Here is a 27,242-nt window from a genome sequence, read left to right as displayed (position 1 = left end):
ACGGGCAGCAGCAGCACCACGTCCAGCGAAGTGTTTGCTCCCTCGGGCCTCAGTGCAGGGGCAGCCGCGCAAGGGACAGGCACCTTCCCACGGGGCTCTGCTGCCAGGCGGGCAGGGGGTAAGCACAACATGGCGGCTCACACTGCGCCCTGTCCGCCCCGAGCCGGTTCAGCCAGCGGCCCGACATAAGGGCCACCCGCGCTACTGCTTCTGAGTCTGTTTGCGATGGGGGACGACACTCCCGCCCCTCCCCACCTGCCCGGCTCCGCCTCAGCGCGCGCCTGCTCCGGCTCCACGCCCCCATCTCGCGCGCGCGCGCAACGGCCCCGCCTCTTTCCCAGGGGTAGGTGTGCACGCGCTCCCTCACCGCGGCAGAGCCTGTGCGCCTGAGGCTCCACCCCCCATGAGAGTGGCGGGGAGGGGGCGCGCTTGCGCTCCGCCCTGCGCGCGCGCGCGCGGCGGTGGCGTGGCTCCTCCCCGGGGCGGGGCAGTCCAGGCCGGCGGGCTCACGGCACCGCCCCCTCCCCCCTACAGTCCCCCTCAGTAACTTGGCTGCCTTTTATCGGGCGAGCCGCGCGGCGGAGAGTTTGCTGGGGCCGGAGCGGCGGTGCGAGTGCGGAGCGGCGGGGAGGGGGGCCCCGGTCCGGGACGATGCTGCGGCTGGTGTCGCTGAAGTTGGGGCGGCTGTACCGCTACGTGAAGCTGGCGGTGCTGGGCAGCCTGGCGGCGGCGCTGGTCCTGAACACGCACTCGCTGCTGGCCTCGTTGCAGCGCAACGAGCTGTCGGAGCGACGCTTCCTGCAGCTCAATAAGTGTCCGGCCTGCTGGGGCACCAGCTGGTGCCGCAAGTTCCTCAACGGGCAGCTGCGGCTGGAGAGCTGGGGCCGCCTGCGCCTGCTCGACTTTCTCAATGTCAAGAACGTCTACTTCGCGCGCTACGGCGAGCCCCGCGAGGGCAGCCGCCGCGTTGTGCTCAAGCGCCTGGGCTCGGCGCAGGAGCTCGCCGACATCGACACCAAGATCTGCCGCCGCGCCACCGGCAGGGGCCGCTGCGACCTGCTGCAGGCCCTGCACGCCACCGAGTTCGCCAGCATTAACGGCGACGTGCGGCTGCTCACCCCCGACGTGGTGGAGGGCTGGTCGGACCTGGTGCACTGCCCCTCGCAGCGCCTGCTCGACCGCCTGGTCCGCCGCTACGCCGAGACCAAGGACTCGGGCAGCTTCCTGCTCCGCAACCTGAAGGACTCGGAGCGCATGCAGCTGCTCATCACGCTGGCCTTCAACCCGGAGCCGCTGGTGCTGCAGGTAACGCCCCTCCCCCTCCGCGCAGGTACCGCGCCCCACCCGAGCTGCGCTCCCTCATCCACGCGCAGCACTTCGGGGAGGGGGTGGGTGCGGTGCTAATCTCCTCTCGCTGGCCCAGCCTAGTGACAAAGGTCGGTGCCAGCCTAGTCATCCTGCTTGGTGCTGCAGGAACGTGTCCCGTCTCCTTCCCCCCCTGTCCCTTGCCCAGCCCTGCAGCCAGGGTAAGTGCCCATCCACCCAAGCGCTGGCCTTGGCCGAGCATCGCCTGCGCCCCCTTTGTAGTCACGTTGCCAGCAGCGCCTTGGGTGGCTGCTTTGCGGTGGCGGGAGAGTAGAGCCGTGCGTGGCTTGAGCCGGGCAGATGGTGCAAACCCTCCTGGGAAACGTAGTCAAGGGAAGGCGCTAACACCACGCTTCATTTTCCCCAAACGCTCTCCCGAACAGCGAGCTGCGTTCCAAAAACGGCCTTGAAACGCCGGGGAAGGAGTCTGCTCTGCCCATGCTGAGCGACAATGGGCAGGGGCTGTGTTGGGTGTTTGGTTTGTTTTCTCATTTAGCTCTTTCGCCGACTAGTCTCCAGAAGGGACTCTCTGTTTTAGCACCACTCCCCCTTATTTTGTAATTGCTCTTTAGTGGCGGGGAAACGAAGATTTCATTCTCTTTTCACTGCCCCGCCTCCCGTGGAAAGCTTTCTTCTATTTTTTGGCGATCATCTGAGAGGGTGAAGAGAAACAGCTACTTTGTAGGTAGCAGGCTTGGCAGCACTGTTGTCTACGTTTAAAAAAAAAAAAGCGGGTAATGGTATATTTATCTCTTTGTCTTGTTAGTAGATGGCTTTAGTCCCATGCCCATATCACAATTTGAGAAGTCCTTAAACTTTTGTCAGACAAATACTTTAGCTGATGAGTTTCTTGGGATCAGGTTTAGTATATGTGGATTGGGACATCTGTTCCTTTTTCATAAACTCTGTTATTGTTAGAGTCCATCTCCGTGTTTTATTAGGCTTTTAACTCTTTGCGTAAGTACATCAAGCTCTTTTGTTACTGTTTTGAAATAAAACGTACATTTATTGCAATATATGACTATTTGTATCTGAACCGATCAGTGAGATAAAGTCTAATGGTAAAGCAGAACTCTAAATGACAGCTCTTTTTAACTGTTCTGTGCTTTAATTATATCTAAATAAGAATAGAGTTTTACATGCTTTCTCAACTTGGCTGACAAGAATGTACGCTGTCTGTTTTGAGAAACTTTGATTTTGATCAGACATTATTAGTTTTCCACAAATTTGCATCTAATCTCTTGTTCGTAATAGTAGTTATTTTATCTTGCATAAATACTGTTTAAACTGAACAGTTGCTGCCCCTTGTTTACATTAAGCTGTCAACACTATTGAGAAAATTCTAAGTATGCATGTAGAAAGTTACTGGACTTGAATTTTGGTCCAGTCGTTTTTTTGGTTTTTTTCTAACCATTTTTGTCTTTTACTGTCCTTTGGTTTCACCTAATTAATACCTAAAGGGGAATTTTGTAAGTGTATTTTAATATAGTAAACACGTTATCATAGAATTTCTATAATAAACCTCTGGCATATTGCTAGATATTTGGCCAAGAAGCATCCAGTTGATTGTCAAATAGCTAGTGCTGTGGAGATTGGCTTACATTTGCTGGAAGTTAATCTCTTGACTATAGTCATTTCTAGAATGTTTAAGAAAAGACGCATGCATTTTAATTTATTTAGAGGTATCATGAACTTGAACTTGAAATGTAGTTACTTTTTTAATGGCTTATTTTTTTTTGGATCACCCGTTCAGTTCACTTGGTGATTTCTCAGATTTTACAATTGACTTATTATATTTAAGATGAGTTTTTCCTTCCTCTTTCCTGTGGGGAAACACCTACACAGAGGGGAGCACACTGACAACATAGTAAAATGCATTAGACAGAGTGCTGTCAAATGCATCCAGCAAATAGACTTAAAAATTAAATAACTTTTTCCTCTGGCCTTTCAATTATAGTGTAAATGGTAACAGTAGTGTTAAAAATTGGGCAGAAGTGATTATTGTTAGTTGGTGTCCATTTTTAACATACGGCTTTTGCTGTGAATGTAGATTGTGCTATACCAAGCCTACTTCTAAATTGTTTTTGCAAATGTAAATAAAAGTTCAGTGTGAGTCTTAGTTTTGAAAGTTAGCACTACAAAGAAATGTGATACTTACACCACTTAGTACAACTTTAAATGCTTCCTTACACGTTCCTATCACATTCCCATCAAATAATTTATTTTGAGTTTTACAGATTTTAGGAAAGGTGAAGTAACTTTCTGCATGACTGAACCAATTAGACTTAAATGTATCAGCATTTTAACGGCAGTAATTCTGAAAAATGCTTGCAGATCAAGTTTAAAATAATGAAATATCTCAACACTTACACATAGGTAGCCACACTAAAAATAGTAACTTGAGATTTCTGAATAAGTTCTGTATTGGAGGTTTCTATGAATGATGTGGCCTGTTAATCATGAGATACTCTGTCATGTGAAATTTTACAAGAGTGAATAGGGTAGGCATAGATTTACTAAGATTTTTTTCGCCTCCCAGTTGCTTGGATTTTACTCTAAAGGAAACAAGCTTTCAGATTTTGATTACTTTACTTTATAGTGCTAGAATTCAGTAACTTGTACAGTTCTATAACTTTGTTTTTGCTTTTAAAAGCAACTTTCCAGAGAGAAACAGTCCTGAGGACTGAAACCAGTGAATGTGGAATAGTGTGAAAACAAATCTTTCCCTAAGTCCTGTTGATCTTATTTACTGAAGACAACTTGACCTTTTCTGTGAATTAGATACTAATATGTATGTGTTGTAACTGAAGTTTCTCTTTCGAATTATGATTGGAGAATGGATGGAGATGGTAACTTAGCTAGTTGAATTCATGTGTGTTACCCAGTATTATGTAGACAAATTTAACCATGTGGAATACTAAAGTTACAGTGTCAGGAGGTGTCTGAGGAATTAAACATGACATGTTGCCCATGAAAAGCACACATTGCCTTTAATTCAGCATATGTTGTTGGCCATCTCTTTAACTTGATCTGAGAAGAGGAAAAATAATTCTGTTTCATGGAGTATTTTGATATTTTAAACAGTTTTGTTATCATTTGGAACACCCTCTCTGCCCCCCCCCCCCCCACATGTTCAGATTGTTTCTGAAAGGCAATGGAGTACTGGCTCTGGGAAATCCATGTGGCAGACAGCTGTGGAGCTGCTGACTTTTGGAACCTCAGGCTGCTGAAATGCTGGAACCTCAGAGTTTGGAAGCCACTACTTGCAAGGCTTCCAGCTCCCCATCATACCACCTGGTAAGGTGAATAGGAAATGGGATTCTGGGAGCTGGGATTTGAGGGCAGCCTGCCTAGTGAGCTGTTGGTGAGCTTAGGAACTGGGACTCCCAGGGCTTCCAGATTTTCAGCTTCTGGTCAGTCTGTCAGGCTGGCTGGCCAAATGCTTCCACTGGAACTCTACCTGTGTTTGATTGCAGCTTTGTCAAAATTGAACTGTCTCTGCAAAATGTTTCAAATTCTATGAATTGGCATTCTCCATCAGAAAACTGTCTGTTAGAGTAATTCTGTCCAGTTTTAGTTTCAGCAGTATTGAAAGTTCATAAAATTAGATCTTTGGGAAATCTTCTTGAAGTTGGATGCTCTTTCAAATCATAAAATGACGTAGCTTCTTATTTAAGGAAAAACTCTAACTTGGAACGTAACAAATTTTTTATGTTAACTTTTTTTGAATTAACTAGACTTCACATCTAGCTTTCACTTCACTCTTTTCAATTTTGATAAGTGCCGTTATCAGAAGAATATTAACTGGGGAAAAATATAGATAAGAATTTCTGTTTTCTCTATCATGAAACTTGCACTGTGACAGCAGCATGTAGGAGATCCTTCTTACTTTGTAAGAAGTAAAGTTGTGCTGCTTTCAGATGTATTAAAAGGTTTGGAGGTTTTTATTTTGTAAAGCTAAAATATTCAGTACTTGTTTTGATTACAGTGGGTAAGGAAGGAGTGGGAACTGGAGATTTGTTCTAAGAATTTTCTCTTCTTGGAGGATTCCCCCCGGTTGTAAATAAAAACTTTGAAGTGATTAACAATAGTAATCAATGTTAGCTGTTTGTTGCCAGCCAGTACAAAGGAAGACCCTACTAAATGGTGTTCTGTGGGCTATCCCCTGAAAAACTGTCTCTGCTTAATTTTAATATGCACAAAAAGCATATTCCATCTTCAGGTGGAGGAAATGCTTTCAGTTTCAGATCTATGCCTTACTGATCTGCGCTTTTTCATTAACTTATAGCTGTAAGTGTATATAAACGTTTAGGCACTGACCTTAGATTTATAATGGAAAAGGTGATTTTAATCATCTACTAAATCTAGTGACTTAGGGATTATGAAACTTTTTATCAGAGACTGGAAGCTTAGCTGGAAGCCTATTTGGCATATGGATTACTCCTAAAGTGGCAGTGCTTATGAAATGCATACTGTCACAGTTGACTGACAGCTTTTGCTTTAGTGAGTTTGAAGGTTCTACTTTACCCTTCAGTTAAGCATGGTACACTTCTGTACAAGTCATAGAAGTTAAGGAAACACTACTTATGTAACTTAATTATTGAGGTCTAGTGTGAAAATACTAATGTTTTTTGAAGTAGCAAGATTTTACGTCATCCTTATTAGTACATCTTAAACAAGCTTTTGTAGACTGACTCTATTTTTGATTCACTAATTCATGCTAATCTTTATAGTACAACAAATTGCAGGACACCTGCATATGATTTGGTACAGTTTCACATCTCTTCTGAGTACCAAAACAGTATTATCAGCTTCACTACTCTTCCATAATACGTTCTGTGTTTAAACAATAAGAAAGGATTTATCTGGTTAGAAGTTGCATGTTTCATCCACTTATGTGGCAGGTTGAGGAAGAAATTTTAGATCCTCAAAATATAAATTTTATTGATAACACTTTCATAAATATTTTTTACATCTCCAACTAAAAAATTTTTACTTGTCTATTTTGTATAAAAACAAAACAGCCCCTGCTTGAAATACATAGGAAAGCATTTTAATAAATTAAATCCTAGTTTATAGCTGAAACTGATATATTAACATACATTTTATATAAGTATTAATTTCTTTCCAGTCTAAGACTAGGATTGTAAATTGAGTTTCATTTCTATGTGGCAACAAAAACAATTCTAGTTATTGCCACACAGTTTTTAGTGACAGGTGTTAGTTTAGTACAACCTTATATCTACAAACAGCTACATAGTGACATGAAACACTGAACTCATTTTCAAAAATTGATGGGCTGCTTTTTTTTTACCTTTATGAATATCTGCACTCTGCCTCTACACAATGAAATCATCTTTTTATTACTTTAGTCAGGATGTCAAAATAATTTTGACTTAATCTGTTTGCTAGCAGACATTTTGGTTGTCTAATTGGAAAACTTGTGGCTTTCTCAGTTTTAGGCTATAGTCTAAAACTGGCAGGTAAACTAACCCTACGTCTAGAATATCTCCTATTTCAGCAAAACTTACATCGCTCAGGGATATGAATATTCTGTCCTCCTGAGCGATGTAAGTTACACTGACATAACCACTCGTTTGCACAGTGCTATGTCGCTGAGAGACCTTCTTTCACCAACATAGCTTATGCCACTTGTGGGAGTGTTTTCTATGCTAGGTGGAGAGCTCTCTCCTGTCAACGTAGAGTGTCTTTTAACATATGCACTGCAGTGGTGCAGTGCTGTAATGGTGCAGCTGTACTGGTACAGCTGTGCCTCTGCAGCTATCTAAGTGTAGGCATGCCCTACAATAAAAATTGTTGCTGCTATAAGTGTCTACAGGTATTCATTTGTATTTTGCTTGTTCTGAACAAATACTAAGATTGCTTGTTTTTTATTTTTAGTGTCAGTCTATTGGCCTCTTTTATTTTTGTTTAGTTTAGTCTTAGCCTTAATATAAATTAAAATGATACTGTTAAAACCAGATAAGACTGAGTCAGAACAGAGGGTATCTAACTTGTTTCAAACTCAAATGAAAATTGATTCCAAAATATTATGGTTGGTAATTGTCAGGCTTGCAATCTAGAGCTGATCAGTGCTGTCTGTTAAATCCTAAATATGGATCTCATCCACATACCCTTATAATGCAGAGCTTCTTGCAGAATGGGAGCATATCACTATATCCATGGAACTTTGTCCTAGGCACCCTATCAAATGGGTGTGTGGAATAGATACATTTTAGTGGAAAGCAATTAACCTGAGGAAGAGTCTCTGGTTGGGCCACTCATTTATACCTTTATCAAGTGATTTAATGTGCTTTGTTGCATATGGGGGGGTGGGGGAAGGGCCTATTTGGGCAGGCTTGTGGGAAAAAGTCACTATCAGTTTTTTGTTTTTTTGTTTTTGTTTTTTTTTTAAATAAAAAGTACTATCTTGAAAGGCTAATATCTTGATGGTTAGAGCTTTGTTAAACAGGCATACACACTTATGTGTGGAATTGATGTTTTTGGATTGGAGTTGATGTTTTTGTGCCAATCATTGATATATGCACTCCTTTTCTGCCTTATCTAGTAACTCTGTAAAGTGGTTCAAGAGTCTATCCATTTTTACACTGCTATATAGGCAGAATCCAAGCATGGAAGCTAAGTGAGTGGAGATTGGTGTATCTGGCATTTATTTCTTCTGTGGCAGCTTCAAGCACATACATTTACCTCTAAAGACCCCAAAACATGTACCACTGAGTTTAACTTATTTAAGAATAACTTTCAGACATTAAGGATCAGGATTGTTTTTCGTTGCTCCGAGTTTCATCCATGGTATTTTCTAGCTTTTGCAAAATTTGAAATGAGATCTTCTCCTTGAAAAGCAAGAGACTTTGTCCACAGATTTGCTTTTCTTGATATCCTTAAGAACCTTGGATTCTAGTGGCTCCCAACTTACTGGTATCTGTAGTATATGGCTTCTCTACGCTATGTTTTTGTACCAGTGAAATTACACCAACGTAGCTTCCTCATTGCAAGTGACAAGTGCTCCTAGGTCAGTGCAACACTGTGATACCACCTACATAGGGCTTAAAGCAAAGTTGCAATGGAGTACTTGATTTCTGTTCATGAAAGGAATGGACAAAACTGCACTGTATTGTAGATTACACTTGGGTGAGGTAAATTACATTAAATAAATAACTACATCTTTTCTGGACTAACATAGTATTTATTTACCTTAAAAAAAAAACAAAACTTCTTTTTTGATAGTCTCTTCTTTTTTTAAAATAGTGCTTGAAAGTGGGTTTCCCACTGCTATTAAGAAGTGTGATTAGGAACATGTAAATCATTAGGTGGGATGTCCTGGATGTCAGCAGGAATAATAGAAATGAGTTGTTCCAACAGGTTAACTGACTCACATCTTTTTTTTTTTTTTTTTATCAGTTAACTGTTACACATGTCTTCACTCATAGAATGAGAATTTCTTTACAGGTGGAAAAATACTAATATATTCTCTTATGCTATATATTGCCTTAATCCTAAGTTTTGTCAGTGAATCTGTATTAAAAATGAACCTGTTAAACAGCTGATCAAACACTTTTCTCTGGTCTGCTATCGTGACTGAGTGTAAAATGTGTGTTAGCAAGTGTTTCAGAGTTGCACACTTTATAACCAAGTAGCTGTTTTTGAGTTGTGGGCAGAAGAGCTTTTTAGAGTCATGCTAACCCTATTTTGTTTAGCTATAGATCTGACAGTAAGCTTTCAAACAAATATAAATATTTAATTATATAGGTGTACCTAATACTAATAATTCAAGCATTTGGTTCAGAACTGTGCTATTTATAGTTCAGTAGGTAAAGATTTTAGCAACCTTTTTATTTTAGCTTTTGTTTCTAACAGTAGCTCAACATGTGCAGTGGGAGTTGTTTTATGATTTTTGTATGCATTTTTTGGCTTTTAAAACAATACAAAGTGATTTTGTTTTCTTGTTGTAGCAGACATAACAATTTCTTTATGCAAATATTTTCAAAAGGTAATGAAGTACCAGAAGTTACACCTCTGCTTAAAAAGAGGACAAATATTCACTCCAGTTAACAATTCTTGTCAAAAATCACAGTGAATCTAAAACTGCTGAATATGACACTCGTACATATTTTTTTAAATACCCTTCTTGTGCTACTGATTTGGGTAATGAAGTGTAGATGTGGCTAGTACATGCCAGTTGGAAAGGAGCCAGAAGCAGAGAGCTTGTTTGTACATGTGCAGATGTTGGCAGGAGTCCCTCTACTCTTCTTGTCAGACGATTGTTTTGTTGCCACAAAGATATAAGTATATCTGTTTTACAACATGATGTGTGGTTATGTTTAAAAGATTCACTTTTTAAATACAGCAAGCCAGTAGAATCTCTTGCGTGAGGCACTGATCATTCTGAACCTCGTAGTAAGTATGTGTAAGGTTTGAAAACCAGTTTGATGCTATGGCTAAGAGAATTAAAGTGATCCTTGGATGTATAGGCAGGGGAATCTAGAATAAGAGTAGGGAGGAGGTATTGCCTCTGTATGTATATGGTATTAGTAAAACCATTATTAGAATTCTGTGTCAGCTTTTCTTTAGAAATCATTGAGTATGGGGCTGAACTCATGGCTAAAGTGGAAACTCTCTTAGAACCTTTTTCAATGATTACACAATGATAAAATGTCTTGTACTTAGTGAAAATCTATTAAAATCAGTTAAATTGTGTAAATTTAGAATTGAACACAAAGTGCTAAAATTTCTTTTTTGTTAAATATGAGTAAATTCAGGTTAAGAACAGTGTCTGCAGTAGGGTGCAGATCCAGATGCATTAGAGTGGGACTGGAGAAATTTACCGTATGTGTATACAATCCAAATGTTGACTGTAAAAGATTAAAGGTGGACTGACTTAGCAGTGAGATTCAGGGGCAACCTCTTAGTAAGTAGCACAGGGCCCAGCCCCCTGTTTCTCTTATCTGAGCTACTGGGAAAGTGAGTGTCCCAAGATTCTTACATATGCTGACCCAGGACTAAACTATTGGCTCTTTTATGGACATCTGTGGTAGGTATACTATGAATTTGTAGCTCCACGATCCCCACAGCTGCTGGAGGGGAGAAGGAGCTGTCTCCCCTCTTTGAGAGCCTCCTGGCAGCTGCAGTGTTGTGAGGTATCCCTTGCGTTAATCCTCCCCCCAGCTCTTTTTCAGCATAGTTGAGGTGGAGTGGGAGGAGTAGCAGGGCCTGTCCTGTGAATAATTAGCTCCACCTTGCTGCTGCAACAGCAAACTTATTCTTGGTATTTACTGTGATCCAGAGTTAAAGCGGCAATGACATTGACCAGAGACTTTTTGTTAACTTCATTTTCGTGGTGTTTAGCAAAACCAGGAATGGCAACAAATGCTAAAATGTCTATAAAATCAAGAAGACAGCACTGCATTGGTTCACACTTTTCTTCACATTTAGGAAGGCTACCTTCCCAATCATAAGTCTAAAACCTAAAAGGGCTTAAATTTTGCAGGCATTAATGTCTTAAACCCTATAATCCAGCAATTTGCTTGACATCAATTAGTGGGTGATTGGATTTCTCAAGCCCTGAATCAATATAACTGGCCCTTTCACACAAGTAGAATCTTAATTTTGCCCTGTAATGATGTCATGAAATAATACCTAGCCCTTACAGTGTTGCATCTGTAGAGTCAAAGGTACTTTTATAAAGGATGTAGGTATTCTATCCAAATTTTATAAATGAGGATATAGAAGCACGGAGGTAAAGTAAATTACCTAAGGTTACGCAGCAGGCCATTGGCAGAGTCAAGTTTCCAGAGTCCTAGTCCAGTGCTGTTTGCAGTAAGCCACCCTTCCTATCTAACAGCTATGGCTGCCCTTCAAAGAAATCCAAACATGATACAGTATGGAAATACAGCTAAGACCAAGGCCGCCCAGAGGGGGGGGCAAGTGGGGCAATTTGCCCCGGGCTCCGCAGGGGCCCCCAAGAGAACGGGCGAGGCTCCCGCCGCCTCCGCCCCTCACCCAGAGCCTCAGCAGATCCAGCAGCGTCCCTGAACAGCAGTGCCCTGTGGCTCCCGGAGGACTCCTGAGCGCCCAGCCCCGCTCCCTTACCATGTGGCTTTGAGCAGGGCGGAGCTCAGGAGCCCCGCGGGAGCCACACGGCACCGCTGTTCAGGGACACTGCGGGATATGATGCACTGAGGCTCCGGGCGAGCGGGGTGCCAGGGGTAAAGGGCCAGGGCCGGGGCGTTGGCTAAGGGGCAGGAAGTCTTGGGGACAGTCAGGGGATAGGGAGGGGGCAGAGGTGGGAGGGCGGTCAGAGGACAGGGAATTGGGGGGTTGGATTGTGGGCGTTCTGGGGGTTTGTCAGGACTCATTGGGTTGGGGGGGTGGCTAGAGGTTGAGGCAGTCAGGGGACAGGGATCAGGGTTGGGGTCCTGGGGTGGTGGTGGTGGGTCTCTGGAGGATGGTGAAGGGGCAAGGAACAGAATGGGTTGGAGATTCTAAGGGGGGTGGGCAGTTGGGGGGCAGGAAAGTAAGGGGGGATCAGATAGGGGCAGGGCTAGCTGTTTGGGAGGCACAGCCTTCCCTACTCTAAAGCTCATTCAGCAGTTTGAGGCTTGCAGAAGAGCCAAGCTGTTAAGCTTTTCCATTAGGGCTACCATCCGTTTTACTTCTCAAATGCCAAATTATAGTCTATATTTAATTTCAGTGCCATAGGGAGATCATGTCAGGGAGGAGTAGCTTCATTTAAAATTAGCCACTGGGGAGGGATCACGTGAGAAGAGCAATATCCTACACCACCTACCTCTTTCCTGACCCTACCAAGGGGAGACACCCATCCTCCTCCCCTCCCCTGCATTCCCTGAGGCTTCAGAGGGGTTAGTTCAGTGGTTCTCAACTTTTGTCCTGGTGACCCCTTTCACATAGCAAAGCTCTGAGTGTTGACCCGCCTCCCCCATATATGAAAACACTTTTTTATATATTTAACACTATTATAAATGCTGGAGGCAAAGTGGAAGTTTGAGGTGGAGGCTGACAGGTCACAACCCCAGGAATAATCTTGTGACCTCCCTGCAGGGGTCCGACCCCCAGTTTGAGACGCCCTGCGGTTTAATTTAATTTTAGCACGCTGTGTTCATTCACGTGCATGTGCTATTTTGAGCATGTTCAGTTTTCACAACATAGGCTGTCATCCCAGATTCTGGAACGAGCTCAAATGCTCAGTTTGTGGAGCATGTACATAGTCTATAACTAAAGACAAACCACAGTAACCGTCAACCAGTTTGGAGAGACCCCATGGAGTCAGTACTCTAGGAAACAGATAAATGCATGGAAGTTTAAGTCCATTAACTGGCTATTAGCCAGGAGGGTAACGACATGGATATGTCCCTAGTCTCTGTTTGTCAGAGGTTGGATGATGGATGGCAGGGGAGAGATCACTTTGATCATTACCTGTTAGGGTTCACTCCCTCTGGGCAGCTTGGCATTGGGCCATTGTCGGTAGACCAATACTAGGCTGGATGGACCTTTGGGTTTGACCCAGTATGCTGTTTTTATGTTCTAACCTAAATGAACCCAAAGTTATTGGAGACAGATATGAGTCAAGAAAGCCAGCAGAGAATCAGAAACCTGGAAAAATCTCTGACTGGGTGGGCTCAGGCGTTTGGTCACAAGTTGAGGTGGTTCAAAAGCTTTTGGATTTTTTTAAGCAGAATTTTTAGTGTTTCTTTAAACAATCAAAACACAGCAAGCAGCAAAAATATTTGGCCACACGCTTCTGAAACCCAAACCATATTCCGGTTTTGGCAGACTAATTTCAGCTTTTCAATTAAAAACACAACAATTTTGTAGGAAAGCAGACATTGTCCGCAATTTTTTCTGCTTTTTAAAACCCCTAGTTTCGATCCAAAAAAGAGTTTTGACGGAAAATATTTCTCTAATCCTTTTAATGAGCTTTAGTGCTTTTAGCATAGCTGATGCTGAGAACCAGCGATACCTTGTAAAGAAGTTTTCTCAAAACTGGGTTTGTGCCAAGATGTGGAAGGTTTATTTTTCCCAGGGTTGCCCCTGGCGGGAAGCATGTGGGGCAATTTTCCCGAGCCCAGCAGGGGCCCCCACGAGAATACAGTATTGTAATTTTTTTTATGGAAGGGGCCCCCAAAATTGCTTTGACGCAGGCCTCCTGAATCCTCTGGGCGGTCCTGGCTAAGACATCCAGGCAACTTTAACTTTACCCTGTAGTGATGCTGTGTAGCAATAATGATTATGTTTAAGACACTTCAGTGTTTGTAGTCCTAGATTAGAGGAAACTGGTGTTTTTTGTTTTTTTTAACCATTTAAAAGAGATGTACTCTTAGTCTTTACTTCATTTCAACATAGATGTTTTTGTTTGAGAATTTCCTTAATTTTTTAACTATTAAATTAATGTAGGACACTAATCAAGAAACCCAGAGAATATGCAACTATGCAGTATTTTTTTATGATTTGAAGATACAATTAAAAAATATATATGGTTGATACAGTGTAAGAATAAATTCACCAGTACACCAAAGCAGCCAGATTACACCAGCCAGCCAAGCTGTGTTTGCTGCTGCTTTGCACTGCAAACCAGTTCAAGCACACTTGTTAAATTAACCCTTAATTTTTAATTATTAGCTTGGAGGACTATTAGTGAGACATGCTCTGTAAAGTGGGGTGCAGATAGACTTCTGAATCCCAGTGTAGAGGCAGAATGGTGGCTAGTTGTTAGTGTACTTTCAGTCTTATAATGGCACCACTTAAGAGTTACCTGAGCCTATCTGTAACCTGTGTAATAGCGCTTATATACAATAGATTAATTATTTGATTTTTGTCAAATGTAGCCAGTATACACGAGATTTCAAACTATATGGAAAGTTTGAAGAGTCTGTGGTGTTCTGTTCAGGACAAATTAAAAATTGAAGATTTCTAAATTTCTTAAAGGACCGAGGGTTTAATTTTAATTTAAATTAATGGATTTACTTGTAAATTCACAGAAAACCTATTCTTTACTCAAAATTAGTCCTGTAATTTTTTGGGAGGGATAGGGGGAGGGTGTTCTGTTCTTATAGAAAGGAAACAAAGGTTGAATCCCTGTTTAAGTGGTCCATGACTTGGGCTTCTAGACATTATGGTAGTATAAATATTGATGATGATATGGCATTTAGTCTTAATTGAGTCAAGATTAGAGTCTCCATAAGGATCTAAAAATGCTTAGGTATAGTAAACAAAAACTATTTATTGACAGTTCTGGTTGCATCAGGATGCACCCTATTCACCCAGAACCTAAAAACATGGAAATAAGTGAAGTTGTGCATTCCTTTACACATACATATTGACTACAGGGTTGTCAGTAACAAACTCCAATACTCCATAAGGCTTCCCTCTCTAACAGATACCAAAAAGGAACTTGTATCCTCGCTGCATCAAATTTGCACTCAAAACATGAGACTTGAACAGCGATCTCATGCTTTGATATTGACATATCTCTCATATTCAAGATGAGTTAATTTTAGGAAACATATTACTTTTTGGCATGCATTTGAAGGTGGAAGTGAAAACATGGAGTATGAGTGTGCCGGTAATGCTATTGATAACAATATGAAGTTGAAAAGAATGCCCAAGTCTTTCCTCTTAATTTTAATATTTCCATGCTTTTCAGGCATTGGGTGGATAGGCTTCCTCCTGGTGCAACTCTGTCACTAAATCTAATCTTTATTTGATGATTTCCTAGGTTTTTATTTTTATTTTGTTTTCATGGACTTTAGTAGATAAGCAAAGGTGCTCCTACTGCTTGGGAGTTACAGGAAGAAACTAATGCTGAAGTTGCTTCTGACTGTGCTGACGATCCTTAAGGGAAAGAGAGGTTGTGATGTGTTTCAAAAAGGCTATGTATATGCTACAGCTTGTCAGTATTAGTTATGTCACTATTGAGTGTGAATAACCCACTCCTTAAGCAACATAAGTTGCACCAACCTAAATGCCAGTGTGGGCAGTGTTACATTGGCGGGAAAGCTACCATTGCTCATGGGGGTTGGAGTAATTAAAGGCATGTCTACACTTACAGTGCTGCAGCTGTATTGGTACAGTTGTGCCGTTGCAGCACACATGGTGAAGACACTATGCCGACGGGAGAGAGCTCTCCTGCTCACATAGCGCTGTCTACACCGGTGCTTAGGTCCATGTAATGTACATCTCTCAAGGGTGACTTATTCATACACCTGAGGGACATATGTTTTGTTGACGTAAGTGGTAGTGTAGGCATAGCCTCAGTGGATGGAAGAGCTGTCTCCCATTGGCTTACAGTAACTCCTCACTTAACATCAGCCTGGTTAACATTGTTTTATTAATCAATTAGAGAACATGCTCCTTTAAAGTTGTTATTTGGCAGCTGCCTGCTTTGTCCACTGCTTGCAGGAAGAGCACCCTGTTGGAGCTAGCTGGTGGGGGCTTGGAACCAAGGTGGGCCTGCAACCACCCTATCAGCTCCCCTAAGTTCCCTGTGTGGCAGCCTGCTAGGAGGCTATCAATTGCCTGTCAGTTCAGCTGTCCCTCCTCCCACTGCTGTGTGCTGCCCCTGCCCTCTGCCTTGGAGCTGCTACCGGGAGCCTCCTGCCAGCTGTGGGGGGTGAGGGGGAAGGGGAAGAGGGCTTCTAATGTCATGGTTTCCCCTTGCACCTGTATCTCATCTCCACAGAGCAGGGAAGGGAGTGGGGTGGGGCGGGGGGGGTGACATGACATGGCTCAGGATGGAGGGAGCTTGCTGGCAGCAGCTGCTGTCTCAACTTGTTGATGTATTTAAAAAGGCAGTGTACTTAGAGTGGGGTCAGCACTCATACTCTCACATGGTGTATGTCTCTGTCTCTCTCTCTGCCATGCTGTGCCTCCTCCCTCCATTCGTGCTGCCTTATAGAGCATGAGGCTACGTTAACAATGTGTTAACCCTTGAGGGCTCAGCCGAGTGCTAGTTCATCATTTAGCAGCAAGGCATTCCCTGGGAAATATCCCACTTGCTGACTTCACCACCTCAACCAAGCTTCACAGTCATCATTGCTGTGTATAGTATTAAACTGTTTGTTTAAAACTTAGTGTGTGTGTGTGTGTGGATAACCTTTTCGTCAGACAAAAGATATTCCCTGGAACCAACCCCCCCTTCCCTCCCACCCAATTTACATTAATTCTTATGGGGAAATTGGATTCGCTTAATATCGTTTGACTTACAGTAGCATTTATATACTTGTTCATAAACCAAATTTTTTTAATAAAAAAGGGAAAGGGATTGGCTTATGAACAGGTATAGAGAGGGAGAGGTAGGACACGGCTCCTCTCCCCAACAGAGGGAGCAAGGAGAGGCGGCACAGCCAATAGAGCCAGAAGGGAAGAGGTAGGGCCAGAGTCTCTCCGCATCTAGCCGCACTGCTGTCCCCCCAGCCTCCGAAGCAGCTGCAGCCATGCTGCTTGGCCTCGCCCCCCAGAGCAGGCTGTGGCTGTGCTTCCTGGCCCACCGGAGCATGCTGCGGCCATGCCACCCAGCCCAGCCTGCTGGAACGTGCTGTGGCTGCACTGTCTGGTCTGGCCCACCGGAGCAGGCTGCGGCCACGCTGCCCAGCCTGCTGCAGCTCCAGCCAGGCCAGAGACATCCTCCCCTGGCCCTCTCCAGATAAGGTGGGAAGGGATGGGATGAGAGTGTGGGGGTCCTGGGCTAGGGGTGGGGTCATGTGGGGGGTGGTCACAGGGGTTACTCCCCTGACCCACAGCTTCCCCCCACCACCACCAAATTTCTCCACCAGTTGCTGTCCCGGCCCACCAGGGTAAGCAGCTGGCGCTGGGACGCTTGAGGTAAACAAGCTATCTCAGCCCACCAGCAGCTTATCCTGATGGCCCGGGAGCCAAAGTGTGCTGACTCCTGAATTATAGGGTCGGCTTCTGAACGAGTCATAAAATTTTTCCCTTTTTACTTCTCCATCTTAGGGGGAGAGGGTCAGCTTATAAATGAACTGACTTATGATCAAGTATATATGGCAACTATGATGTTAAGCGAGGAGTTACTGTAACTACACCCCTGTAAGCTCTGTAGCGTTGCCATAAACTTTAAACTTTATCCCCATTTTAAAGTTACGGAAGTAAGTATGCTAAGAGCAACTCTTCATGTTTAGTACTGATAACATAAACTGTTAGCTGGAGTGAACATCTAAAGAAGTCTTTTATTACTTGCTTCCTGAAACACTCTGTAGCTTCTCATGGACCTCTGGATACAACCAGGACAAGTTGCAGCAACTGGCTTCATGCGTGCTTTACACCAGCAGGTCTGCTTATTGTTTCCCCTTCTTCGGGGTGCTTTGTCCCTGCCAGGATGAAGCATATCTCTCAGCTTTCAACTATGACAAGGTGGGATACCTGTGAGTGTGACAGCTGCCATCTTGGCCAACACTAAGCCAAGGACAACCATTGATCTCCAAAGCTAAAGGCATCACTCTTCACAGCTTGTCTTAAAGAGACAGCTCTCACCTCAAGAGCCTATCAGATTTGCATCCTCTTTGGATTGGACATGGGGTGTGTGTGTGTGTGTGTGCATGACATACTCTGACTAATAGGTTATACAAGCAAATGTTACTAATGGCTGAAATGTGAAATGTGTATTTTGGTGATTTCTTCCCATAGTTAAGTTAAAACAAATATTTCGAGGTCTTCCATATATGAATCTCATGTATTTTTCCCCACATAGGTCAATCACCTTCAGATCCGTAGTGTAGACCTTTGGCAGCTCAAAAAGCAAAGTAATTGCAAGACCCTTGTATGGCCGGCTGCTGAGGGAGGACTTGGCATTCACTTTCCTAGTGGGAAACCTTTGCAGTAGATTATACTAAAATCCAGGATTCCTGATCACTGTCCCTGACTCTGAGGAATGTGTTTTATAGTGGTTAGAGAGAGACTAAGCAGACTGTTTTGTGTCACTCTGGAAGGCATCTTGATGCAGTGGATAAGATAGGGGTTTGTCATGTTAGAGGCCCGAGTTGTCTGCCTGAAATGACTGTGTAAGCTCTCTGATAACTTAGTTAAAATGAGGTGGGGGCTGGGACAAGTATCCAGCAGCTCCTCCCTGAGTGTCTTTTAGGTTGGGATTCATGGCCTGAACTATTTAAGAAGAGAGGTGAATTGCATTGGAATCTGAATTCCAGCTCTCTCTCAAGTTCAGAGAACTATCTCATTGACTGGTACACCACCTCCTCTCCTGAACTGGTGGGTGGTGGTGGTGGCTGTGCTGTGCTGGATTTCAAAGAGACCTTTACAAAAGAAAGGATTAAAGTTCCTGTTAAACTGAAATCAGTAATGCAATGCAACCTTAGATGCTGCTGCGTAATAGTTCCATTCAAGGAAACTGATGTTTTTATCACTATCTGGTGACGTAGTTATGGTAGAGGTGCTAGAGGTATATTAGCACTTGCAACTATTATTTCAGAACTAGTCAAATTTTGACTGGAGTGTGCTTATTCTCAGTGAGTGCTGAGGTCTATAATTCAGTTTCTGACCTTTAATATTAATTTTGGATTTTCTTGATGCCTCATATTCAGTTCTTGCAAAAGTGTTAAGTAGCTCATCTTGGTCTTGTGGATATTTTTGGATATTTTTAATTGCATGAAATATATCCAAACATGCACAAATTATTTAACAACTTTTTTATTGTTTTCAGTATGCCCTTACTACCTAGACCGGGGTAGGCAACCTATGGCACGCGTGCCGAAGGCGGCATGCACACAAGCTGATTTTCAGTGGCACTCACACTGCCCGGGTCCTGGCCAGCGGTCCAGGGGGCTCTGCATTCTAACTTAATTTTAAATGAAGCTTCTTAAACATTTTAAAAACCTTATTTACTTTACATAAAACAATAGTTATATATTATAGACTTATAGAAAGACCTTCTAAAAACATGTAAATGTATTACTGGCACGCGAAACCTTAAATTTGAGTGAATAAATGAAGACTCGGCACACCACTTCTGAAAGGTTGCCGACCCCTGACCTAGACAGTTATTTGTTTTTCTTGAGCCTGTACTACACAATACTGTCCATATTACTATTTCCATTTAAAAAATCTACATACATTGAAATAAACTAAGATGGAGGATTAAGGGAAAATGGAAGAACAGAATATCCTAAATTTTGTTGTGTATACCAAAATATTGGTTAACTTTTTTTCTGTAAGGTCCTCAACGAAGACCAACAAGAATCCTATCAGATTTGGAAGAAACAAAAGGGAAAGCAGAAGAGAGGAAGTCTAATTAATAAGAGGAACTTAATGTATATACAACACAAAGCAAATAGTTCATAAGCTGCTATTTAAAGACCTGGGTTACAAAACAAAGTAATGTTATCAGAAAATATGATCACATTAGTGCCATAGCAGGAGTCACAGTGTATGAAACACCAAAGGCAAAAGATAATCAATTCTGACATAGGAAAATATACATACAAAAGCTAGATGCTAGTTTTGGAAATAATAATATGTAGATATTATTAATGGTATCAAAATGCAAAAATGTGTTCTGGTAAGCGTAATCACCTGTTTGTAAATATGAGTCTCAATAGTCTTCAATCTTGCACACATTTCAGCCTGTTAAAATATATTGGTGTTGCTCTATTTACTCAGTATTAACAACAACAACAAAAATCTGTTCATATACAGAGTTTTCCATCTGATGAGGGCTGGCCATTTGCAAAGTACCTGGGAGCATGTGGAAGAATGGTGGCCGTCAACTATGTTGGAGAAGAATTGTGGAGTTACTTCAATGCGCCATGGGAAAAACGAGTGGACCTGGCCTGGCAGCTAATGGAAATAGCAGAACAACTGACAAACAATGACTTTGAATTTGCACTCTACCTCCTTGATGTCAGCTTTGACAACTTTGCAGTTGGTCCTAGAGATGGGAAAGTTATCATTGTAGATGCAGAAAATGTTCTGGTGGCAGACAAAAGATTAATCAAACAGAGTAAGTTCTTCCTCTCATGTCCATCTTGCTTCATGTTTTACAATTTGTCTTAAAAGGATATGAAGCTGTTGTGAGTTTCTGAAACAGAGGCTTCAATTATACTACACTATTTGGAGAATTAGCTCTGTAACAAAACTATAGAACTTTCACATACTTGTAGAAATCAAAATTAACATGCTCAGGTATATACAAGAATCACTTGAATCCTATATTGCTTGTATTCCTGTTGTACAAATATACAAAGTGTGGATGGGGGTGGGCGAGGGGCAAAATTACTTGATGCCTGCTAATCATGCTTAAAAGTAGTTGTTGCAATCTTTTTTTTTAATGAGTCAAAGTGGCTTTACTCCACTTTTTCCCTATAATGTTGTTTTTCCTGTGTTTTTCAAACTTTCTTTTCCTTCAGTCTGAAGTCATGTGCTTTTTTCCCATTGTTGCGTTCTTTACTTGATTCAGCAAACCTTCTCCCCCTTTTATTTATATATAATGTAACATCTGAATTGGGGTTACTTCTGCGCTGTTCTTGGTGACAGTTGAGGTGGAGCAAACTGGCTCCATCCCTCAGCTACTGAGTGAAGGGACAGTGCTGGGATTCCAGTTATCCCTTGACTTATAACAGCCTCCAGCTGATAGGTATCTAACTTGATATCCTTTCCCTCCAATAACTCTCCAATAGCTATAATGAAGAAGGAAAGTTCTATTTCAATTTCTTGGTTCCTCTGGCTTACCCATCCTGAACCTCCAGGCTGCTGTGAGGATAGAAGCCACTGCTATTCTACCCCTCACCAATCTCCTGGCTGCTATGAGAGAGAGGATGTCTGTCCTACTGTTGTTCCAGACTGTCTGTCTGTCTTTTGGCCCTCATTTCCCATAAATAGTGTCAGTGACTACCTCTGCTGAACTCAGAACTTAACCAAGCAGCAGGCAAGAAAAATTGACGGAATCTCTTCAGTAACACTCTGATGCAGAGTTCTGAATAGCAAGAGTGAAAATTTGTCCATCTTTTGCAAACAGCAGAAACTCAAGGTAGCAAAAGAGGCATTGGAATAGTCAGGCTGTAGACTTAGACAGCATTACATTGGTTTATAATTTCTTCAGCTGAATAGGTTAATTTTATGAGTCTAAGGACTGGAATCCTTTAAAATAAAAACTTAAATTCTACAGGAGTTCATAGCAGTAGCCCTGTTTGCCCGGGATGTGTGGATTTTCAAACTTTGCAAATACAATTAATATCACTGAATTTCTAGAGTGTATTTTCCACTTTGTGCAGTCTTTCAGTACAAAGCAATATTTTCTTTTTAATAACACTAACTAGTCCATATTTCTCATAATGTAGTTAGATCAAATCCCAGCAGGAGGTGCCAGTAAATCCTTTCAATATGTTGGATATCCCACAGTTTCAGTACTGACTCCACAAACTCAGACATGCACGCGCACATTGTTTGTTTGTTTGTTTGTTTTTCTCCCAAGCCCAGTAATGTTTAAGTGTGGGGAAATATTTTTAAAATGCTATTGGAAACTTCATGTCTCACTTTAATAAGGTGTCTAGTTTTCCTTTTTGGAAAATTGGGACAGTAAAGACGTTTTTGTATTTATACTTTTGAGGTGACAGTAAGTGTCTACATTTTAAGGCTGGCCCAATTAGTGTTTGGGGTTGCTTCCACAGCAAACCCATACATGGGGTCCATAATCTATTTGTTTGTAGGCCCCCAATCCAATTACTTTAGTATATGAGTGTCTACTCTTATTTTTCTGTTCACCTCTCAAATTTGAGGTAATTTAATTAGCTAAATTTGAATCAATGTTTTCAGAATCTATTTTTTCTTATCTTTTGAGTCTAACTTTCATTTCATAATTACTTCAGTGTTTTTATCACAGCCATCCCTTGGCCTTTAGTAGCTTGCTGTCAGAACAACAGTGTTAAGTGCACCATAAATGTAAACTAACTATTAGACCAGAGTGTGCTTTCCAGTAACACTGGTTTGTCTTCTGTGTACATCAGGCAATACAAGTGTTTAAGGGCTCCAAAAGAGGGGGGACACAGTTGATTCCCCCTCTAATAAGAGGAATTGTCTCAAACCAGGCAATAGTATGTAGCTTCCAGGGGGAAGCTTGGTCCTGTATAAGTTCTTCCAGGAAACTCTGAGGGAGCTGCTGTATGCTGCTGAATCTTGAATCGCTCAAGGCAGCTATTTCCCATTTGTAATCAAGGTAATTATTTTTGTCAGAGGCAAACTTTCTGTTAGACAGAAGTCTCTAGAGAAGGAAGGTTGCCAGGATACTGTTGCAACACTTGTCAGGAGTTCTGCTACGTATACCTGAGCAAAGTGTTGAAAGTTTGATTTCTCCTATTTGTTTACTCTTTATCACTTAATGCACCTACACAAACTCTGGATGACTTTCTGGATTTCACTTTTTTTTTTTTAAGTTAGCTCTAAGCAGAAAAAAAAATTAACAGCTATCTAGGGAGGAGGACTCAGGTCACTTTTTTTCTTCAGATATAAATGATTTGTGGGGGATGAAATCAAGGCTTAGCTACAACATAAAAATTTATAATTTAAGCACCCTTTTATATCTACAATGTTTTGGGTTTCCAGTGAAGTTCTAAAGGGTCTATATAGTTAAAATATAGTACTTAGGGGAGAAAGCCATCAGTGTGTTTTTTGTTTTGTCTTTTTTATGGGAAACTAGATTCTGTAGAGTAATTATAACATCCTGCTGTTAGCTGCTTGATGCCTTTTAGCATTTCTAATGATCCTTAAGATATCGTTACTTTATAAATTCCACTTAATATTTAGAGTTTAACTTGTAGTTTTGTACTTATAGAAACGCTAATAAGATACGTCTAAGGACTCTTGAAATGCAGGTTACAGCTAAAAATTTTATGTGCAAAGAAGGTTTCCTTACAAAAATTTAGCTAGCAAATAACTAGAAAAGTTGTGAGGGATAATGGCTTAAATATTTGTCTGACAGGCAGAGACTTAACTTGGACCTCCCACATCCTTAGGGGGCGCCTTAACCATGACGCTGTAAATCATCACTGGAGCAGTGACTTTGACTTAAATTAGTTTTGAGACGTAGAGCAGCTTCAAGGGGAGAGATTGAGGCCCATACCCAAATATCCTATAGCCCAGTGGCTAAGGCCCCCTCCTGTAATGTCAGGGCTGGTCTACACTGGTGGGGGTTGGGGGGGGTTGATCTAAGATATTCAACTTTAGCTACATTATTTGCGTGGCTGAAGTCGAAGTATCTTAGTTTGACTTACCTGGTTGTCCTCAGAGTGGTGAGTCGACTGCTACGGCTCCCCTGTCAACGCTGCTTACTCCCCCTGCCCAGGTGGAGTACGGGCGTCAATTCGTGGATCAGTTTATTGCATCTAGACGAGACGCGATAAATCAATATCCGATAGATCGATTACTACCCACCGGATCGGCGGGTAGTATAGACATACTGTTTGAGAGCAAGTTCAAATCTCTTCTGCACATCATGTTCAATTCTCCTTCTGCTGAATTTCCCACATTTCAGATCAGCATCCTAAGCACTGGGCTAAAAGTTATAAGGAGGGCACTGCCAGCTCACTTCTCGTCATGCTGTTTTGTGAATCTCGTCCTCCTTTGCTTTTGTTAAAATAAAATACCCAAAATTGAAATTAAAAAATTGAGTTGAAACTGTTTTGTTTTGACATTTCTATTCTTTAGTTTGGTCGTAATTGTGAATGATTTTAGGTCTATTGAAACGATGTTCTTTTTGGCAAATAAACTTTGCTTATTATTATTTTTATTTTTTTTATTATTATTATTATTATTATTTTTGCACCTGACTCTAGTTACTGGTTCCTTTAAACTAAGCCTTTAGTCATATTTTTGTATTAAAGATACTGCTTTCCTTCCATCTCACCCACGGTATTTTGCCATCTTTGTTTTGCAGATAAACCTGAAAACTGGGATGTATGGTACGAGAGCAAGTTTGATGACTGTGATAAAGAAGCTTGCTTGTCCTTCTCGAAAGAGATTCTTTGTGCTCGTGTCACAGTGGACCACAATTACTATGCTGTTTGTCAGAACCTTTTGTCCAGACATGCCACCTGGCGTGGCACTTCTGGAGGACTACTTCATGACCCTCCAGATGAAATTGCCAAAGATGGCCGACTTGAGGCCTTGCTGGATGAGTGTGCCAACCCAAAGAAGCGATACGGTAGATTCCAAGCTGCAAAAGAACTACGTGAATACCTTGCACAATTAAGTAATAATGTGAGGTAGTTCATGGTGAACTAATCACCTTTTTGTAACACTGGCTAAAACACTATCGCAAAGACACATGGAAAAATGAGGTTTTGAACTCACATATTCAAAAGAGAAACTTTTTTTTAAAAAAAAATTAAACTATCTGTTCAATTATATAAATGCCATAAAATGTTATGGTGTTTAGAGGATGGTCCTCTGTAAACAGACAAGGTACTTATCTAATTAAAACTTGAGCTACTATTGACTGTTCTCCCTGATTGCCTCAGGAGTGGGTCAGATGAGATAAGACTGTGATAGCTTAATTGACAGCTTGTCTGTCAAGGGGTACTTTACATAAAACTGCATTAGTATCACAATTTTGTGAAACTGATGCTTTTACTTGGAAAGTCAAATTAGACTGATGGCCTGTTTTAAAGGCTTTTTTCCGGATGTCATTGTCTCATTTTTGTGTTCAAACATCTTACTGAAGTGGCATTTACATACATGCAGGTAAATCTAGTTGTCTGTTGCATTGTTTAACACGTTTTATTTAATACTGTGCAGTATATTACTATGAGTGCGGGATTCCCATGTTTACTGTCTAATCTAAGTTCTTACCACTGTATCTTACTATGTGTATTGCATTTTTAAAAAGGATATAGTCATAAAGCAGACTCAACTATCGTATGAACCATAATACATTCATATTTGATTTTTGTAGTTCTGCTGTTGCAGGTATCACTTGATGATATAGTTACTGTACAAAACTTCAACCTTCCATGCAAGTATGTACACATAACCATTCAGCAGGGAATCGTTTGTATGAGCAAACAGTCATTTTTTACCTTGAGGGGAGAATATAGGAAAAATCAGTAGGAATTGAGGGTAGGTTAAAAATAAGATTGCTAGTCCAGTGTAGTAAAGCATAAACCAAAGAAAATGGTTGTGTATCAGTCCCTAGACTAGTCCTAAAGCAAAACTATGTACTGTAGTCATACTAATCCGTTGTGAAAATTCAGATTTCAGTGGGACCTTAGTTACTCTTTGACAAACTTTAAGCTACTAGGTAGTGCTTGAGGAAAATCCAAATTTAAACTTAAGAAAATGCCTAGCAGGCTAGCATTTGTTCTGTATCATTCACAATTCTGCTGATTTCACAAATGTGAAGAATTTTACTGAATGTTTATCCATTGGTTTAGTCGTTAAACTGACTATGCCATGTTCTTGCTAGAGACCTTGCTTTGAAAAAAGTTTTACTATTTGAATTGCAGTAAAAATGGTCCCTTTAATGGTTAGTATAAACCTGAGATTGATATTTTATGCAAATTTTTATTTATGGGAGCAATCGCTACCAAAATGATTTACTTTCTTGGAAGATTTTTGGTTTTGATTTTGTTTATATAAGAGCTACTGTAGTGTTTCGTTTACCTGAAGTGTCATAAAATTTGACTCCCAAGCAAATATTGTAGGATATTTATGGGGTTTGTTTTGCCTGCAGCAGTAACAAAGGGAAAAAGTAATAGTTGTAAATTAATCAAAACCATGGTATTAAACAATTTGGAATGAGCAGGGTATGCACGACCGTTCATAAGTCAGCATGGCTATCAAATACTACTGCAAAGAGAGATGGAAATTGCTGCGATACCAAAATTGCTGTAGGAGCAGGGTGAAAGGAAAAAGCAAATTGTAATTCAATACTGATTTGGTGGTTCTTTCTCAAAGCTGGGGAGTGCGGTTGGGGAACGTACCGCTATATAAAAATGCAAAAATTTTCTCACGTTTGTTAATGAGTGTATTAATGACTGTTTTGCACAGCTCTAGATTTTTCACTTTGAATCCATTTTGCATATGTAGTCATACTTTACTGCAGCTCACTTGTCTTAATTTTGTTTTCAGAAGCTAATATGACACTTACAGCTTTTATTTTCCTATTTGCTGTTCGTTCGTTTTTTGTTTTGCTGTTGGAAGACCGTTTTACCAGTTGTGCAACCTCTTTCCCTTCAGATATGAGTCTTTAAATAGGCTTCACACTACTTTTTTGTCAAAATACACTTATTTGCAGAAAATGCATTGAAAATTTGAGATTAAATAACACTAGCTGCCACGCAAACCTTGTTGTATCAGTGATGTTGACTTTTAAACACCCTGCACATTGTCTGATTGAGTTGTTTGATTGTTAAATGGTAATAGGAAACACTGCCAGCTCTGATTAGTACTTGAGGTAGTTATGTAACTACCAAATGTCCCTGGTTAGACTTGGTTTGAGGGTTATAGTTCCCTCTGAAATATATTGAGAAAGCTGATTCGGAAACGAATCTAGAATTAGAAAAAAAAAAAAAACCTACAGGGAAAACACTTACATGGAAAGCAATAAATTTTGTTCAATTTGCACCTATCAGATATTTATTGTACAATGACAATTTATATTTTGAGTCATTGCCCATTAATATTGATGAACTCTTGGTGAAATATTTTTGAATGAGACATTTGGGGTTTGTATGTGCATTAAAATTGTCTTTTTGTACTGTAAGTTACTGTTTAATTGGAATATTTTATCAAAATTGTCTTCCTGTGCCTTCATATTACACAGTTGTTTCTACAACTTTTAATGATATTAATAAAGAGTACTTTAAGAATCTCATCTCATA

General features: G+C 41.3%; 1 protein-coding gene across 2 annotated transcripts; it reads left to right on the top strand.

Moving 5' to 3' along the window:
• Positions 1-499: 499 nt before the first annotated feature.
• Positions 500-27,233, top strand: DIPK2A (divergent protein kinase domain 2A). 2 transcript variants are annotated; one of them, XM_032801651.2, is made up of 3 exons: positions 500-1,305; positions 20,068-20,371; positions 24,299-27,233. In XM_032801651.2, exons 1-3 carry the CDS (start codon positions 652-654, stop codon positions 24,628-24,630), a joined length of 1,290 nt encoding a protein of 429 aa, XP_032657542.1. In that variant the 5' UTR covers positions 500-651; the 3' UTR covers positions 24,631-27,233. The 2 variants fall into 2 exon arrangements, with proteins under 2 accessions (XP_032657542.1, XP_032657543.1); XM_032801652.2 differs by lacking the exon at positions 500-1,305 and adding an exon at positions 1,615-2,050.
• The last annotated feature ends 9 nt before the right edge of the window (positions 27,234-27,242 follow it).

This window comes from Chelonoidis abingdonii, chromosome 8 (genome assembly GCF_003597395.2).
Source record: "Chelonoidis abingdonii isolate Lonesome George chromosome 8, CheloAbing_2.0, whole genome shotgun sequence".
Taxonomy (NCBI): Eukaryota; Metazoa; Chordata; order Testudines; family Testudinidae; genus Chelonoidis; species Chelonoidis abingdonii.
The sequence above is the reverse complement of the archived record's forward strand: the minus strand, read 5'-3'. Positions and strand labels throughout refer to the sequence as shown.